Source organism: Podarcis cretensis (assembly GCF_951804945.1).
Source record: "Podarcis cretensis genome assembly, chromosome: 3".
NCBI lineage: Eukaryota > Metazoa > Chordata > Lepidosauria > Squamata > Lacertidae > Podarcis > Podarcis cretensis.
Genome location: NC_137172.1, coordinates 37,852,582 through 37,870,496, shown reverse-complemented (window position 1 = coordinate 37,870,496; position 17,915 = coordinate 37,852,582). Strand labels below are relative to the sequence as shown.

The 17,915-nt window shown below is 40.1% G+C and overlaps 1 protein-coding gene across 2 annotated transcripts in view; it reads right to left on the bottom strand.

Annotated features, from left to right (window-relative positions):
* The window catches only part of KIF6 (kinesin family member 6), a 152,564-nt gene that overhangs the window by 5,502 nt on the left and 129,147 nt on the right, over positions 1-17,915 (bottom strand). For both annotated transcript variants that reach the window (XM_079969227.1, XM_079969228.1), the window contains 4 exons: positions 8,952-9,033; positions 7,843-7,978; positions 7,228-7,316; positions 1,157-1,246 (listed from right to left, as the gene is read on the bottom strand). In XM_079969227.1, coding sequence (XP_079825353.1) covers positions 1,157-1,246; positions 7,228-7,316; positions 7,843-7,978; positions 8,952-9,033 — 397 coding nt within the window. The remainder of the gene's footprint in view (positions 1-1,156; positions 1,247-7,227; positions 7,317-7,842; positions 7,979-8,951; positions 9,034-17,915) is intronic.

Sequence of the window (17,915 nt, the reverse complement as noted above, 5' to 3'; positions counted from 1 at the left end):
AGCTAGGTTTATTCAGGACTCTTGGATGGAACAGGGGCTGGTGGATTATGTTCTGTTTAGGTAGCAATCAGCATAATTTGAGAGAGCATTGGATTTGCAAATTGCACACATCTATCTGTTTTACAATCAAGACGTACTCACATTACATTCTTAAAAATAAGAAGAAAATCAATTTCCCAGCTACTTGAAACTGAGTGTTGGGAAAACACCATTCTTTATTTAAAACATTTATATGCTGCCCTTCAGCAAAGCTTCCAGGGCATTTTATGGTTGCATGAACACGGAGGTTATCCAGACTGCTTGGAGCAAAGCAGCAACCGCTGCACATTACCTGCGCAAAAAACACCTGAATCAAACCCAACAGGATTCCTAAATGACTTTGGGTAACATCTATCTCTTTAGGGCTGTGGCAAGAATGAGATAAAAATGGCCAGGCTCAGTGCATGTTATATTCTCAAGCCACATACCGTATTTTTCACTCTATAAGACGCACCAGACCACAAGACACACCTAGCTTTTGGAGGAGGAGAACAAGAAAAAAAATATTCTGAATCTCAGAAGCCAGAACAGCAAGAGGGATCGCTGTGCAGCAATCCCTCTTGCTGTTCTGGCTTCTGTGATAGCTGCACAGCCTGCATTCACTCCATAAGACGCACACACATTTCCCCTTACTTTTTAGGAGGGAAAAAATGCGGTAAGCTGCTTATGGGCAAGATTACCTTTTACTGCAATCTTGCTTATGGGCAAGATTACCTTTTACTGCAGTCTCACATACCAGCCATTTTAAGGGCCAAACCATTGAACACTTTAAAAACACTTCCCTTTTCAAGTAAAAAGAGCCGTGTGGGAGCCCCAATCCTGATCAGGAGTGTGGCAAGTGGGGAGGAAGGGTTTCATGTTCCGTATGGTTGGGTTTCCCCGAGCGAGCATGGAGGAGCCTAGTCATGTGTCCCTGAATGCACATAGGTTCCCCTTTCAGTTTTTCCACTCAGCGTGTGAAGGAGCAAAGGCAGCAGTGGATGTTAGAGATGGCAACACTGGTGGCAGGACTAGAATGCACAGCAATACTCCATGTGTTCCAATTAAAATAATTATAATTCTGGAGGGCTTCAGTGTCTTTCCTGGGTTCTCAGCACCACATGCCCTTACTGCATACCTTGCTTTTGAGGGCGAGTTACTCAGGCTGCTCCCACTGCTCTTCACAGAATGCTCTTCATTGAAGCTGGCTCTGCTGTTATTTGGAACCCTGGGGGAAGAATTCATTTCAGACTGCCACAAATGATGCTGCATTTGACAAAGGATATGTTTAATTCATAGAAATCTATAGAAAGGAGTGAAATATTTGTCTAATTCGGTCATTCCCTAGAAAGAAAATGGTCAGCAATGGTTCTTTTAGGATTAAGCAAATGGGACTTCGAAGTCCATTCAGATGATAATCATTCCAGATAGCAGTACCCAGTTTCAATTTCATCCTCTGTATGGGCTACATTTTACTTTTCTATGCCGTTCCCATTTTCCATAGCTATCCCTTGTTTTCTTACCTACTCTACTCTTTTCGCTAGCTTACTGATTCTCTTCCCTTCCCTTCATTCTTCATTTCTCCACTTACCAAAATATGGTCATGGCACTACTCAAGAGGGCAGAACTTGCAGACCAGTGGATGAGAAGAATGTCATATGGCACTCCATAGCAAAGCAAAATGTTTGCATCACACTTAACTTCTTAACATTTGGACTGGCATATAATTTGCTGTGCCACTATTTCAAGCATTGACTTGAAATCTGAACATATCATTATGAGCCAAGATTTAACCACTAGATGGCAAGCTTGGGGTATTTTTGCTTTTATGAGTTTGTGTTAAATTGGCTTCCAAACAGATACTTCTGGCAAAAAGAAAAAGAAAGAAATTTATGAAGAGGGAATGCAAAGCACTGCTTCTTAACAGTGTCACAAGACCCAAGAAAGCATATCTCCTTGGCTGGAAGACAAGGTCCCAGACTTTTGACTCCACCAAGGCAAAGGACTCCCTGCCCACCCATTTGAGAAAGCAGGAATAAACCAAATTCCCTTAATCCTGGAAATCCTGAAATTGCAGCACTGAAGAGCAAGTACAATCTCAGCCATGGCTCTGATTTTGTGAGTTCTTTTATTGTACCAAGAGATCCTTAGTCTAAAGCACTTCAGATATAGATTTGCCCCATTTATTTAAAAAACAACAACAAACAGCTGGGAATTGGAATGAGTTTTCTGAAAGCCATGCTTGCGAGAATAAGGTAGATCTCTTTGAAGAGAGGCAAATGCTCCTGCCAAAGTATAGCAAGAAGATACAAGGTGAAGGTTATCATCCGAGTTAACCCTGTACATTGCCCTCCTGGTATCTATTTGTGAACTGAACGAAACAATGACCCATCTGTGTGTTTTCCATTACTTTTACCCTTCCTTGCAACTGAACCAGCCCTGATGATCAGATTAGCAGGCAAACCCCCATCCACTATGTTCACCAGTTTGTTTGAATTGTTTTGCAGAATCCCTAATTTCTCTCTGTATTTTCTTAGACATTTTAAAAGGGAAAGCCTTTTCCTTTTCTTTTGGTGCGGTGGAGGGTGGGGGTGGCGGAACACAGCATCTGCTCCAGCTGTAGTTTTCCTCGACACTTTCTTACACCAAACTTTGAAAAGTAGTTTGGGGGCACCGGGGGGCCACTCATTCAGCAAAGTATTCATTTCTCTGAATGTCTCATTGCTCAGTCGTAGGTTTGCGGAGTAAAATGCAGAGCTCAGAAAATCAGAAACAAAAAGAATCTGTCATCTTTCCTCTCTGTAGAATTCTTAATCATGATCATTACAACTAATTTAATTTGCTCTAATTGGATGAGAGTAACTGTTTCCAGCAAGGCAATTAGAAAGAGTATTCAGCCGTAGCATTTTTGGGAAAGGTCTTCAAGCTCATAGACTTCCTAACAATGCAGTGAGTGTTGGCGATGTTCACCAGCCTTACTTCACAGACGTCAACTATCTTACTATACAGTCTAACATTGTGTGCACTGAGCTTTCAATTATCTGAAAAGTGATACATTCTTTTTCAATATTTCTCACCTTGTTTTAAATCTCATTGTTATGCACTGGGAGTCCTTTAACATATTCCTGTTTTTATAATATATTTAAGACGCTCACATTTTCTGTTTGCTTTTGAAGTCTGGTTTATTATGCACATTCAAATAATGGGAGCCAAGCTGGGAGGATTCATCTCTCAGTAACTTTCTGAAAGTATCTGCTATTTATTTTGCCTTGAGAGACAATGGAGTGTGCCTCTGAGGGTGAAGTCAAACCGCTGGAGAACCACAGTGCCCACTGTGGCTACAGAGATCAGTAAATTGTAACAGCTTCCCCCCACATTGTTTTTGCTGTGTTAGCAGTACCAAGGTGTCCTCCCCAGAGCATAAGCCTGGGCAGTGTGTGTGAATAGAGGTCCTGGGCTGCCCAGACAAGATCCCCCTCTCAGCTTTGCTAATGTGGTTCAAGGGAAAGCAAAGCCATACAGCTTGGCTTCAGGAGCTGCCGGAAGGAGGTGTACAAGGCACTATCTTCACGGCCTAGGACCCTCGTACCTACGGGACCGCCTCTCCTGGTATGCCCCACGGAGGACCTTAAGGTCCATAAATAGCAACACCCTAGAGGTCCCGGGCCCTAAAGAAGTTAGATTAGCCTCCAGCAGAGCCAGGGCCTTTTCAACTCTGGCTCCGGCCTGGTGGAACGCTCTGTCTCATGAGACCAGGGCCCTGCGGGATCTGATTTCTTTCCACAGGGCCTGTAAGACAGAGTTGCTCTGCCTGGCCTTTGGCTTAGAACCAGTTTGATTCCCTCCCCCTCTTTCTTTTTTTTATATTATTATTATTATTATTATTATTATTATTATTATCATCATCATCTTAGGGACTCAGCTCTGGATTTGTATAGAGTTTACACATTAGCCTTTTCTTCTTCTTGAGATGCCCCACAAGGCAGTGGGTATGGATTTTTCCTTGGGGTTTACTACCAAAGCCTTTATCACAAATGAGTATAACTGCAAGGCATTGGAGGTATAGGATCAGAGTTTTCCTTCTCCTAGATGGACTACCTTCCCCGGTGGACAAGCCCCACCTGCCCCTCATTTCCTCCTACAGCATGTGCAGTAACCTCCTTCTTGACCACTGGACCTACCGTATTGCCCCAAATATAAGCCGCACCCGAATATAAGCCACACCTTTAAAATTGGAAGGGGGGGGGAGAAAAAAAGAGGGAAAAAATACCTGAATATAAGCTGCTCCCTTCCTCGCTGCTCCTGGCTGCATACTGGGGGGTGGCGGGGGAGCCACGTTGCGCTGCTGGCAGCCTTTCCCCTTTCTCGCTCTCGCCCTTCCCAGCCTTGGGGGAGAGGACAGGGAACTATGTGCTCCTGGCTGCATAACATAAGGTCGCGAATATAAGCAGCACTTTAACTTTTCACAGTCAGAATTTGGGGGGAAGTGCAGCTTATATTCAGGCCAATACGATACTATTGGTCTCATCCACTCAACCCACTGAAGCCTGTCTTTGCATGCAGGGGGAGTCCCTAACTTACCCAAAGGATTGAGATCCACTAGCTACCCTCACCTTTACTCTTCCTCTCACTCTCGACAGGTCCAGTCAATCAATTCACCAAGAGCTACATGATATTTGACAGCGGAAATCCTATTTCAGTGCAGGCACCAAACACAGTAAAGTCGTGTGCAGAAAAAATACTTCCAAGTTACAGTAAAAGAAAAGTTGCACAAGCAGGTTGCTGGTAACTTCGTTGCACAACAGATTGTACAACTTGTTGCACAATGCATGTCTGTCTATACAACTGTTGTGTTGGATTCCTCAGCTGCACAATAGCAAAATCTACACATCTGCTACAGCAAGAGCCCTTGCTCCAGTGGACAGAGAATGCTGGAGATAGACATATCATATTAGTATGGCATGAGCTTTTGTGAGCTACAGCCCAGGAAAGCTCATGCCATAAGAAATCTGTTAATCTTTAAAGTGCCACCAGAATCTTTGTAGTTATAGTTTCCTGGTAACTATGTTAGTGATACATTCGTACGGTTCTTATATCAGGTCTCCTGAATTTTAGCATTTATAGCCACTTATCCATCTGTTATCTAAATTTCCTCTTACGAATGACTTTCTAGCTACACCTGAACCCACATTCATTGTTATGTAGTATATAATTCATGTCAACTTTCATTACTCCTATTAGCTTGACTGATGGAAGATGATGGTTAGATCCCTTTCTGTGAGTAAATTACCAGTTGGCTTCTGGATGGATTTAACAAAGAACTTTTTTGTGCTCAAAGGCCACAGAGTTGAGAGAAAATATAAAGTCAAAAGGTCTCATCCTATACAATTGCAGGAATGAATCAGTTAGGTTACTGTGTCATTCAGGTTCAGTGGAATCCTTGGGAAGCAAGCATTTTGTTATTTTATATTCTTAAATGTAGGAAACTAAAAACTTTGCCTCCGAAATGTTAATGCCTCAAACAGGCTTCAAGGGGACAAGAATAAATTTTCAGCACAGTGGGATATAAAAATTTGCTGTTCCCTCTCACAGTGTCAAGAGCTCCATTACAAATTCTTCATGCATCACACTGAGAACATAGCTGCATAAAATGGGTTTAGCAGGCTTAACACACAATAACACTAAAGTGCCTTGAATAAGGTCCATAGAGAACTTAAAAGGGTCATTACGAGTGTAATGGCATAGATGATATTAGATATCTGCAAATAAAAATGGAGCTACACAGTCTCTTCCACATAGAATATCACATTTTATTCATGCTCTTGCCTTTTTATCGTCTACATGCCTTATAATCATAACCTCCAGGCTACCTGATAATCTGGCTGCCAAGAAAAAGAACCAAATCCAACAATAGTACACCCTAGTCACCTATCTATCTATTTGTCAGTTTTCAAAGACATGAAATTAGCAATCAGAGTATATGTAGCACTTCGACCTAACAGACATTTGGTGCATCTGTCACATCAAAAATAGTCATGTGACACAGCCCCAAACTGAAATGAACTCCATGAGAAATGCTAGTCTACATTTATAGCACTCATCCATGTTTGCTTTTGGTTCTTCTTAACAACTTAACCTAGGAAGAGGAAGAATTTCCATATTTACTTCAGAAGAGACAGCTTTGTACCAGGTGCTCCTGTGGAGATGGGAAGGGAGTGTTGGAAGCATCTGTGCGAGACCAGCTAGTTTCTAGTGAACATCTAGCCATAGGGAGAGATTCTTTTGGTGTTGTGGGTAAGCACCTGAGTGAAAGGCAGGGGTAGAAGTGGTTGTATGACTCATTTCAATTTGGGTTCAGACCTGGATATGGGACAGAAGCAACCTTGTTTACCCTGGATGACTTGTGTTGGATTTAGAAGCATTATTGCACAGAGTATTTACTGTACTTTTCCGTCTATAAGACGCCCCCATGGATAAGATGCATCCTAATTTTGAGGACTCAATATTAAGAAAATGGGGGGAGAGAGAGATTGTCCAGAATGGGAGGAATGCTGAAAAACCCCTCACCCAAATTCCAAATGCTTGCGATCAAACGCAATGCAGAAGCCTCCTATCGTATTTCTGATTGACACCAGCCACCGCCAATCACACGACCAATTGCCGCAGCAGAGCCCAATCACCAGCAGCCATTGCTGCAACAACAACCAATCGCCAGCGGGCATTCTCTCAGCAACACCCAATCACAAGCGGACATTGCCGCAGCAACCTATCACCCGCAATAATGCCAGTGACAATCTACTACTCAAGACAGAAATCATTTCCACTGTCCCCCCCTCTGCACTACCCATGTATAAGACGACCCCCATTTTTAAGCGTTGTTTTAAGGTAAAAAAACATCGTCTTATACATGGAAAAGTACGGTACACGGCTCCTGCTACAAGTAGTACTTCTTCCATCTGTTTTCCATCTCTACAATCTCATTGTTTGAACCCACAACATAGATTCACGGCATAGAATGGAACTCAACTCATTATTATATATTGGCGTGGCTATACAGTATCTCCAAAGTGCAGCTCCATTTCACATAGACGTTCATATGTGTATGAATTCAACACGAGCTATTTAAAGTCCTAAGTGACCCTAAAATATCAGGGGACCATAAAAAAGACAATTATATGTTGCATATTTTCAAACAGATAACCATCTTACCTGGTACCGTATGACTGTGGTTGGGCTTCAAGAAGCGAGGGAGGAATCTTTACTACACTGGTTGACTTTTGCAGAAGTGGCTTTTTGTCCTGGGCCAAAAGAAACATTATACAGGTAGGATGCAAAAGTCAGATGTGGAAAACAGTGGGTTCGCCCCTCCTCCATTAAAATTAAATGCTGAATGCTTTTAAAAAACCCTACTCTACAATTCTAATCTTCCACACCAGTTGTCTACTTCTGTAGCATTCTTCCTTCCTTCTATCCACTCATCCATCCTAGCACTGAAGTCAGAAATTCCTGGTACCTTACAATAAAGTGTTGAAGATTGGTTTTAAAATGTCAAAGGACAGGTTTCAGGCTTTCAAAATGGATTAGTAGGCATTGGCTGATCTGAGTGACTTAAGGGACTTAGAATTTTACACAGGTTAAAATCTATGCAATTAAAGTCTCGTATTATATTAATCAGCGGCTGAATTTTGGGCTCTTCCTGCGCACATACACATGCATATATGTATAAGACTGGAGAAATACTGCCTTAAATACAGTCCCATTTAGATAATTTCAACCATGTTTTCCTCTAACAAGTATAAGACAAATTTTAAATATTGAGGATACCTGCAAGTTTCTCGCCTCCTCAGACCACCAGATTTCAAAGTCTTTTTGCAACTTCACCTTGGCTTTTTCCATAAGTAGCTGCAAGTGCTCAATCTCTATCTTCATTCCTTTCAAGTGTGTAAACATTGTTTTGTAACTGCAGAAAATAAGTAAAATTCACTATAGAATAATAATGCAGAAGCTTCTGGAAAGAAACACTCTTAATTATTGTGCAGGGCTGCACCAAATTCACTCCTCTCATTCCTCACCCCATCCCACAGATTGCAAGCTGGAGAGACCGACCTGTTGTTTCCCAGATGGTGGGGTGTATGTGTGTGAGACCAAGTTCACCAATTTATAAGCAAAATTGATAATTTTTATTTTATTTACAGTTTTGAAAAATTGAAATATAACAATACAATAAAGGAACTTGTATTCCAAAACATTTGGTTCAGAATAGATGCAATCTTCCTGCATGCATCCAACCCTTTCCCATAAAACTGTGCCCCATTCAAATATTTTTCTGTCCTCTCAGAGCTCCTCCAGATGTCCAGACCACACTCAATGAATTTAAGACATAGATAAAAAGAGTGGAGAGAAAAACAGAAGGGAGGCATGGAAAAGGGGCCAAAAACTGCCCCAGATAATCAAATGTTCCACACATCCTCTCAATCCCCACAAAGGTCTTCTCTCCTCATATAAGCCACATTGTCATGGGCCACCAAGTGCCTTGCCAACAAAACTAGGGGTGTGGTGATAAATGGAATTCCTTCGCTAAATGTTACTGGACCAGACTGGGGGAAGGAGGATTTTGTTAAGGCTCAGAGGACTGATTGATTAGTTAAGCAGCTGTATTTTATTTATCTATTATCTATTAAATTTGTATACCACTCTTCACAGGGTGGTCACAAGGCTGCATCCATTCCCCACAGTTGAACAATACATAGTTAGTACCACTGTTGAACAATGGTTTATGTAGCTAGTGTGGGTGGGATGTTTTAATGTAGGGTTTTTTTTTAAAAAAAAAAGAATTAGAATTGTGTTTCATATTTTTTTAATGCTGGTTTTAATGTCTTTGGAAACACACATATGTAAGTAAAGGTTTTAAAAATGTGATAATCTAAAACAACCTTTTCTTCTCCCGTTCAATTTGTGTCCGAAGTGTCTCTTCTATTGGGTCAGGCTCATTCATTTGTCGAGGACTGACAACAGCTGCAATATATAATGAGTGTTAACAGTTGTAAAATGTAGAGCTAAGAAAATGTTTATAAGCTGGAATGATAATCGCTTTATATGTCTGACAGAAAGAAGTATCATACACAACTTTTTTTACCCAGAGAGCCCGGTTTCTGTCAAAGGAATAGATTCCAATCTTGCTACAGCAGTTTATCTTTCATGAATTTAAACTGTTTTCTCCCCTCTGGATTTACCTCAGCGCAAGATTAGCATCTCACTTCTAGGTAAAAATATGCCTGATGGGGCCAAAACTACATGTTAAATTAAATTCACAATCACACTGAATGTATTGTTTCTTAAAAGAAAAATAGCAGTAGGCGGAGGGTCAGGATCGTGACTACAGCATGAGGAGAGCTGCAGTCCTAACAGAAAAGGGTAGCCTCTCCTCCTTCCACACTATGATCCAAACCTTAATTCCACCCCTTCCATGCTTAAAACCCAGACACGTTGCACGTGATCATACATTTAAAGTAACAAATAGTTTGGTTCTTGGTATTGTAGGTCTTAGTGCAAGCTTTGAACACACAGCACTCTGAGGGGTACCAGGATATTCTCAGAGCTGTCATTTCCCAGCCCTGCCTTCACTGTTTGAGAATTAGCTGGAGTTAAAAACACCATCTTGGCAATGCTGCTTGTCCCAGAGAAGAGGAAGATGGGGGAAATCACCAGGAACTGATATCCAGCAGTATCTCCCTACCTTTCCCCCAACCAATCTGCTGATAGTTGGAATCACTATATCTTCCAATGGGTTCCCTGATAGTTCCTCAGCTGAGACCATTTCTAGGCTCTTGTATTTGCCCCATCTAGTCTGTCTTGCACTCTTCTTGCTTCCCAATTGTATGCTCATCTGGAGTATCTTCACACAGATGAACTCTGCCATTTGTTGATATTTGAAGGGCTGGCATAGCTTTGTGTTCTATTCACTGCTGTTGCACACAATCTCTGGAATTTCCCCTCTAAAGAGGATTTACTGAGCTCCCTGTTGCAGGTCTCTAGAAGGCAGATAAAGATCCTCCTTGGTTACATCTGCAGTTGGGTTGTGATGTGATTTGCGGTGCTTTGATACTGTTATTTTTAACTGTATGCTGTTGATATTATTGTACATTGTTTTGAGTGGTTTCACTTTACCCAATAAGAGAAACTCTTACATTTTTAAATTTTATTAAATTAATAGATATATTGTGTCTGAGAAGCGTGAGCCCTGCAACAAGGCTTTTATCACAAAAAATAAAAATAAAAGGGGGTACTTAAAGCAACTAATCTCAACCATGTAATAAAATGATCAAAGAATCATAGAATTATAGAGTTGGAAAGGGACCCCAAGGGTCATCTAATCCAACCTCTTGCAGTGCAGGAATCTCAGATAAAGCATCCATGACAGATGGCCATCCAATCGCTGCTCAAAAAACCTCCAATGAAGGAGATTTTAAAAATATATATTCAAAAGTTACAATACAGTTACAATACATTTTCAATCAATATATCCCCTTCACAAACACCTCTGTGATATTGGTGGTATTAAGATTTCCAAGATAACATGTTTGGTATATTAAGCTAAAGGGAACAGAAGAAAAATGATTTAGTTTGGCTTCCATCTCAATTACAGTGGTACCTTGGTTCTCAAACTTAATCTGTTCTGGAAGTCCGTTCCAAAACCAAAGCGTTCCAAAACCAAAGTGCACTTTCCCATAGAAAGTAATATAAATGGATTAATTCATTCCAGACTTGTAAAAACAACCCCTAAAACAGCAATTTAACACGAATTTTACTATCTAACAAGACCATTGATCCATAAAATGAAAGCAATAGACAATGTACTGCAGTCACACAATGAGTCAGTCAGTAGCTGAACTCGGTTCCACACAGTCACAAAAACAAAACAAAAAGAGCCGCAAAAACGCAAAATAAACAGCAAAAACAGGCAGACCTCAGCGTAACACTCAAAACGGAAGTATGACACTCAAATCAGAAGTGTAACACTCAAAATGGAGCACGTTCGGCTTCCGAAAGTTCATAAACCGGAACACTTACTTCTAGGTGTGCACTGTTTGGGTTCCAAGTTGTTTGAGTACCAAGGCATTTGAGAACCAAGGTACCACTGTACTGGTTTAAGAAGGAATTAAATTATAAGTAAACCTGCTACTAGGCTAAAGGAGTGTACCTAGCTTCAGGGAATGAAATTCTGGCTGGAACACCAGGGCAATAATGACCACTCTTGGCTTGTCAGTGTTGCAGCTAAAACCATTTATCTTTACTTACAAAACTCAGCAGCTTAATCAAAAAAGAAATCAAATAATTTATAATAATTACACTGAAAGTACTTTAGACCAAATGTTTAATATAGGCTAAAAGCCAAGAAGATGTCATGATCTAAAGGGCTTCAAATCCACATGTTTGCCAAATTATCAGTCGGACATGACTAGAAACATCTAGAATGCCTTTTGGTACTACGGGGAACTGACATGAAAGAAGCAAACAGTAAAACTATCAATAAGTAGTAAAAAAAAAGGTAAAGGTAAAGGACCCCTGACAGTTAAGTCCAGACGACTCTGGGGTTGCGGTGCTCATCTCGCTTTACAGGCCGAGGGAGCCAATGTTTGTGCTCAGACAGTTTTCTTGGGTTATGTGCCTAGCATGACTAAGCCGCTTCTGGCACAATGGAACACTAAAACCAGAGCAGTGCACAGAAACACCATTTACCTTCCTGAAGGAGTGGTACCTATTTATCTACTTGCACTTTTTTGGCATGCTTTCAAACTGCTAGGTTGGCAGGAGCTGGGACCGAGTAATAGGAGCTCACCCCGTCATGGGGATTCGAACCGCCGACCTTCTGATTGGCAAGCCTAAGATGCTCAGTGGTTTAGACCACAGTGCCACCCATGGCCCCACTCAATAACTAGTACATTTATATAAATCTGTACCTACTGAGTTTGGCCTGATAAATTCACAGCCAGAGGTACAATATGCTTATAGATAGGTAAAGGTAAATGTAAAGGTCTCATTCCCATTAGTGATAATACTACAGAATTCTCAGCTTGTATGTTTTGTCTACTGCTCTTTATTTTTTGTGTTGACTTTATTATTTTAATGTATTATTTAGTTTAACTTACTATTTTACAAATTTGTCATTGTTTGCCTCCATGATTTTTTTTTAAAAAGAAAAGTGGAGTATATAACATTTTGACTGAATGGCACAAACGTCTTGTGTCTCTGTGTATGTCTCTGAAATGGTGATGGTTAGATAGCATCCACTTAAAATATAATGGAATGAAGATAATAATAGTGCTCTATACATTTGGGAATCACACCATAGTTATTTGTTCAGAGCATCTTTTTAACCTTACAACATCTCTCTGTGAGGTACATTAGCTGAAAGTTGAGGATGTGCTTAAGGCCACCCACTGAGCTTCATAGCTAAGAGATTGGAACCTGGGTTTTTCCACATCCAAAAGAGACACTCAAATCACTGCATAACAAAGAAACAATATAGTAGATAAGGCAAGCAGAACTAAGAGGGTCATATGTAGAGAACCACATACTTTCCCAGCTGATTTGATTGATGCCTATAATCTCCAGATTTTTTAAATCCCTTTGATCGATCCCCAAGAGTTGGTTAATGAGTCACAGGTGGACATTCAGAGTCAGTTTCTCTTAAAATGGGTGGTTTTGCAGCAGCTTGAAATAATCTGTTACGTGGTATGATAGCAGCATTTCAGGCCAGCTGTTTACCTGGTGAGCAGGTGATACATCAAAAGAAACCGCTGCTTTAAAAGCATATTAACTATGAAAGAGGTTATAAACAAAAATTAGCAGAGATAAAATCTGCACCAGAGCTGGTTATAAGGGGAAATTTTATATCTTTTATATCTGATGAATTTATTTCTTTTTTTAGAGTTTGTATGGGTGGTTCTAGAGTTGATTGAAGTAGTTTTATTTTTTTAGAGCTGGTGCTTCTGTACTTTATTCTGTTTTTACAATGTACACCTCTTCAATGGCTTTATGTTGTGAAGCAGTCTAGACATTTTTTAAAACAGTATATCTGAGAAATGGTAGATATACATGCTATATCTACAGATCCTACACTTACGATCCTTCAAACTACTTATGCATTTTCAAAATATATCACATATTTTAAAGCAGAATTTTTATTGTTATTTTATAATACAGAAAATACTTATACAAATGCATTCGAAAAAGTGAAAGAATAAAAATCAAATTAAAAGAATCCGAGCAAAGAAGATAAGATGGAGTGAGTTCACGATGTGGAAAAATGTACATTCTTGAGTATGACATCACATATTAGAGATAAGTCATAGTCAGTGCTATTATTCTAGAAAAGGAGGTGCCAGAACTCACCATAAGCACCTCTCTTGTTCTCTTATAATGGCAATGGCGCTCACCTGAGAGGTGCTGGAACTGAGTTCTGGCAAGCTCTAGCTGGAAAAAAAGGCCTGTTCAGTTATGAACATAGTTCTTCTATAAATTGGCAAACATTTCTCTTAGGTCAACTAGGTCTGTACTTGTCTGAATGTGGGTGGCCTCTTATCAGATAAGCACCATCTCCAGGTGAATACCTGGCAACTCTAGAAAGCACATTTGAAACCCAACCACCCCAGTGCATCGGTTATTGCTAGTGAGTTGCACACATTTGTAGAGTTCATGCAACTGACACTATATATTTCAGACAATTCAAATTGGAAAGGTTCAAGAGCCAAATACCCAATCTGGAGTAATAACCATGCATGTGGAGACAGAACATATCCAGGCACTGCCTGCCAAAAGTGAATTTGTAGTTGTCAGCTGCATTATATTAAATGGAGTCCCCCTTCAACCACACATAGGCAGCAAAGATGAAAGTGGTTCAATGGAACAGGAGGAATTAACAGACTGGATGCTCTGGTACAAGTACTTGGAAGTTCGGGTTGCTTAGTGCTGCTAGAATCCTAACATCCTTGATGAAAGGCAAAGGTTTTGAATTAAGCGATGCATTCTTTGCGACATTATTAGAACTAAGTTCAGTGACTTGCAGATGGTTTCCAGATACAAGAAGAATGAGAAAAGTGAGACAAATTTAGTAACAATATTAGCTGCAATAGAAGCTCTGCTGGAAGAGATCTGAACAAAGCACAGAGATGACAATTTTATAGTGCTGTTCCAAAAGGCATTAAAAACCAAAGACCTAGCCAAAGTGAATATGTGGAAACTTGTTGTTCCTAAACTCAAAATCGCACTGGGTTAACAAGACAATGCAAAACTAGGAACATGCTTGGCAAGTCAGCCTTCACTTTTGCTTCTCACAAGCTAATGCCAAACATGCACTTTGACAGGCTCAATCCTGAAAAATCCCACTTACTTACAGAAGTGCTGATAGTTGTTCCCCTAGATCTTTAATGCAGTACTTTCTGAAGGAGTTTCACTTCCACTGAAAGCAAAGCAGAGCAACAATATAGGGGTTTTTTTTTTTTTTTGGATCATAATAGCTGTCCCTGTTTCCAAGACACTTTTTAACTAGGTGAATTATTTCAAACAGCTGAGCTAGAAACCATCCAGCATGCTGGGTTCATGTAGGCAGCCATGGCTCAGTGCACTATCATAAACACAAAGGAATCTGAGTTCTTCTAGAGTTCAAAAGAGTGTAGTGTTCATGTTTCCACAGTGACACAGAAACTTCCCAGAAAGTGTGCTGCAGTTTGAATGTCTCCGAGAACAAGCAGGTGAACCTTCCCTAAGAGAAAGATGAGAGCTAATGTACTATGCAGAATATGATTTTGATAAGCAGCCAGGATGTTTCAAATCTGTACTTTGGAAGCCACGACGTTACAGTCCATTTTGTCCCAAGAAAGATGAGTCACAAAATCACATCTGAACTTACACTGACCCACTTTGGAAAGCCATCAAGGTTTCATAAACCCTTGTTTATGAAGCCTGGAGAAAGTGTCGTTGCTTTGGTGCAAAATCCTGGCATGCATCACACCAGAGTTCTTCACTGCATTTGAATCTGGGAACATTGGCTTAATGCCAGTTAACAAAGTAGGAAAATAAGCTAGGATGTAATCCTGCTTGCATCAGGGAGGAAATCAGAACAGTTTTCAAGCAAGGGGTCAGCAGAGTAAGCTAAATAACCCATTGTTCAGACAATGGACTGACTATAGGCTGCCTTGAAAGTATTTATATCCAGCAAGATTCTGAAAAGGCTATTACTTGTCTTGGGGATACAGGCATAGCAAGTAGCATTGTTGCTATCTCTGAGTCTCTTTCTGGACTAATTCTGTTGCAGGAGTGGAGTAGCAGAACCTAAAACAGCCTCTAGCTACCATCCCAAACATACCAAACAGTCCATTGTATATAGCCAGGCACTACGTTACAGCCGCATCTGTTCCAATTCTACAGACAGAGACTCTCACCTAAGAGATCTACAGCAAACCTTTTTAGAACTAAAATACCCAGCAGATTAAGTTAGACAACAGATCAACAGAGCCAGACTGATACCCAGAGAGAACTTGCTGCAAGACAGACCCAAAAAAGAAAATAACAGAACACCTCTAGTCATCACATGCAGCTCCCAAGTTAAAACAGTACAACGCATCATCAGAGATCTACAACCTCTCCTGGACAATGACAGAGAAACCATCAAGCTCTGGGAGGAAGACCTTTCATTGCCTACAGACAGCCACCCAATCTTAAACAACTCCTAACCCACAATAATACTACAACCAGACTTAACACGGACACTGGCACCAGAGCCTGCAATAAACCCAGATGCCAACTTTGCTGCCACATACACCCGGACAACACCATTACTGGCCCCAACAACATCACACATACCATCTCGGGACTATTTAATTGCTCATCGTCTAACATTGTGTATGCCATCAAATGCCAACAGTGTCCTTCAGCTCTCTATATTGGACAAACAGGCCAAACCTTACGCCAAAGAATAAACGGACATAAATTTGACATCAGGAACCACAAGACAGAAAAACCAGTAGGAGAACACTTCAATCTCCCAGGACATTCTATACAAGATCTCAAAGTAGCTGTTCTATTACAAAGGAATTTCAGAAATAGACTGGAAAGAGAAGCTGCTGAATTGCAACTTATTACCAAACTTAAAACCATGGAGAGACCTGGTCTGAACAAAGACATTGGATTCTTATCTCATTATACATGACAAAGCCATTATTCACCTTCTCACCCCTTGCTTTTTCCTGTACGACCTATTGCAGTCGTTAAGAGTCGTCAACAGGCTCATCACAGCTATCTGCCAATCACCCAATCCCACCACCCTTCTAAGTAATACCCCTCCCCACCTTCTCACTATATAGAAGGGTCTGGTGACTTCTGTTTCAGTGTATCTGAAGAAGTGTGCATGCACACGAAAGCTCATACCAAGAACTAACTTAGTTGGTCTTTAAGGTGCTACTGGAAGGAATTTTTTTATTTTGTTTTGACTATGGCAGACCAACACGGCTACCTATCTGTAACTAAAACAGCCTGTCAATGATGAGAAAACAAACCACAAGGTTTGTTACTGGTTTCTCTGCAGGAGATAAACCATAAGTCTAGGTTCAGATGTAGCGCTAAGCCAAAACATGACTTAGCCTCCGGTAGTGAGAAGAATCAGGGGATGTGTGCACCAGCTATAATCTTTGTTCTGAGAACTTGCACATTTACTCATTTCTGCTACACCATGGCTTAGCTCAGAGTTGTGTTCAAACTGGGCCATTGTGATGCTGATAATTGCGAAGATTTTCATTGTTTCAAAATTTGATAGTAGCATTTATTGCTAGTTGCCCTGGAAGTCCCACAGGCGATGGAAGGTGTGCAATGCACATTCCTTTGTTAATTAATAAACAAAGCAAAAATGAATGACGCCACACTGTTTTCTGATTAACCTTTAACCAGTTTTGGAGATTTAATAAAAAGCTATATTTTGACATTCAAATTATTTATTTTGGATTTGGGCTTCTTCTTAAATATTAGATTACATATATTTTAAGAAGTTATAAATTTTAGTCTGTTTGTAAACAACAATTAAAAACGGCTGGCTATTCACTTTACAAGACAATGATCCAGAATAGCATTTTCAGCAGGAGGAAACCTGTATAAGGAAGGTGAGAAGTTGCCAGTTAAGTGCTCCATTAAATGAAATTTCCTTGAACTTAAAAAACCAATGACAGCATAAAATCTCAACAATGCTTGAGTAAATATGAGATGAATTAGTACTGCTGATACATCATGAAGATTTGCATCCATGTTTTTATGCCTAAAAGGTAGGAAAATAAACCTTGCCCCCCAAATCTTTTTCTTTCCTTGTTCTGCTAAACTTCAAAATAAACATGAGACATAAAACTGCTTATAAAATGCTGAATTAATACCAGCTTTTATTTCAAAATGAAAAACAACAACCCAGAAAATAGAGCTCTAAAAAAAGATGTTGGCATATTCATTCTAGAATTGCTTGGCATTATATACAACAGGCCCAATACAACAACTGCAGTCCAGAAAAGCTATAATGTCAGCCTATGTAGACTGAATGCATATATACTGTACATGTTCATCACCTGGTAAAAATAACATTCTGTGCTGTCCTCAATTTATGATCATAATAATCAAGTATGTTGATTTCATTTCTCTTGACTATCTCAAACACAATATTTTTTCAGTGCGCACACTTTTCCTATTCATCAGATACAAATCATGAAATATGAATCCATAAAATATGAATCCATGAAATCATGAATATGTGGATTAGCCCTTGGGAACATACAGTTTATGGACTTAATATACAAGCATTAACAGAATGCATCCCAAGTCCAAGAGAAGAAAGATAATTTCTGTAATCAATGTATCCTAAG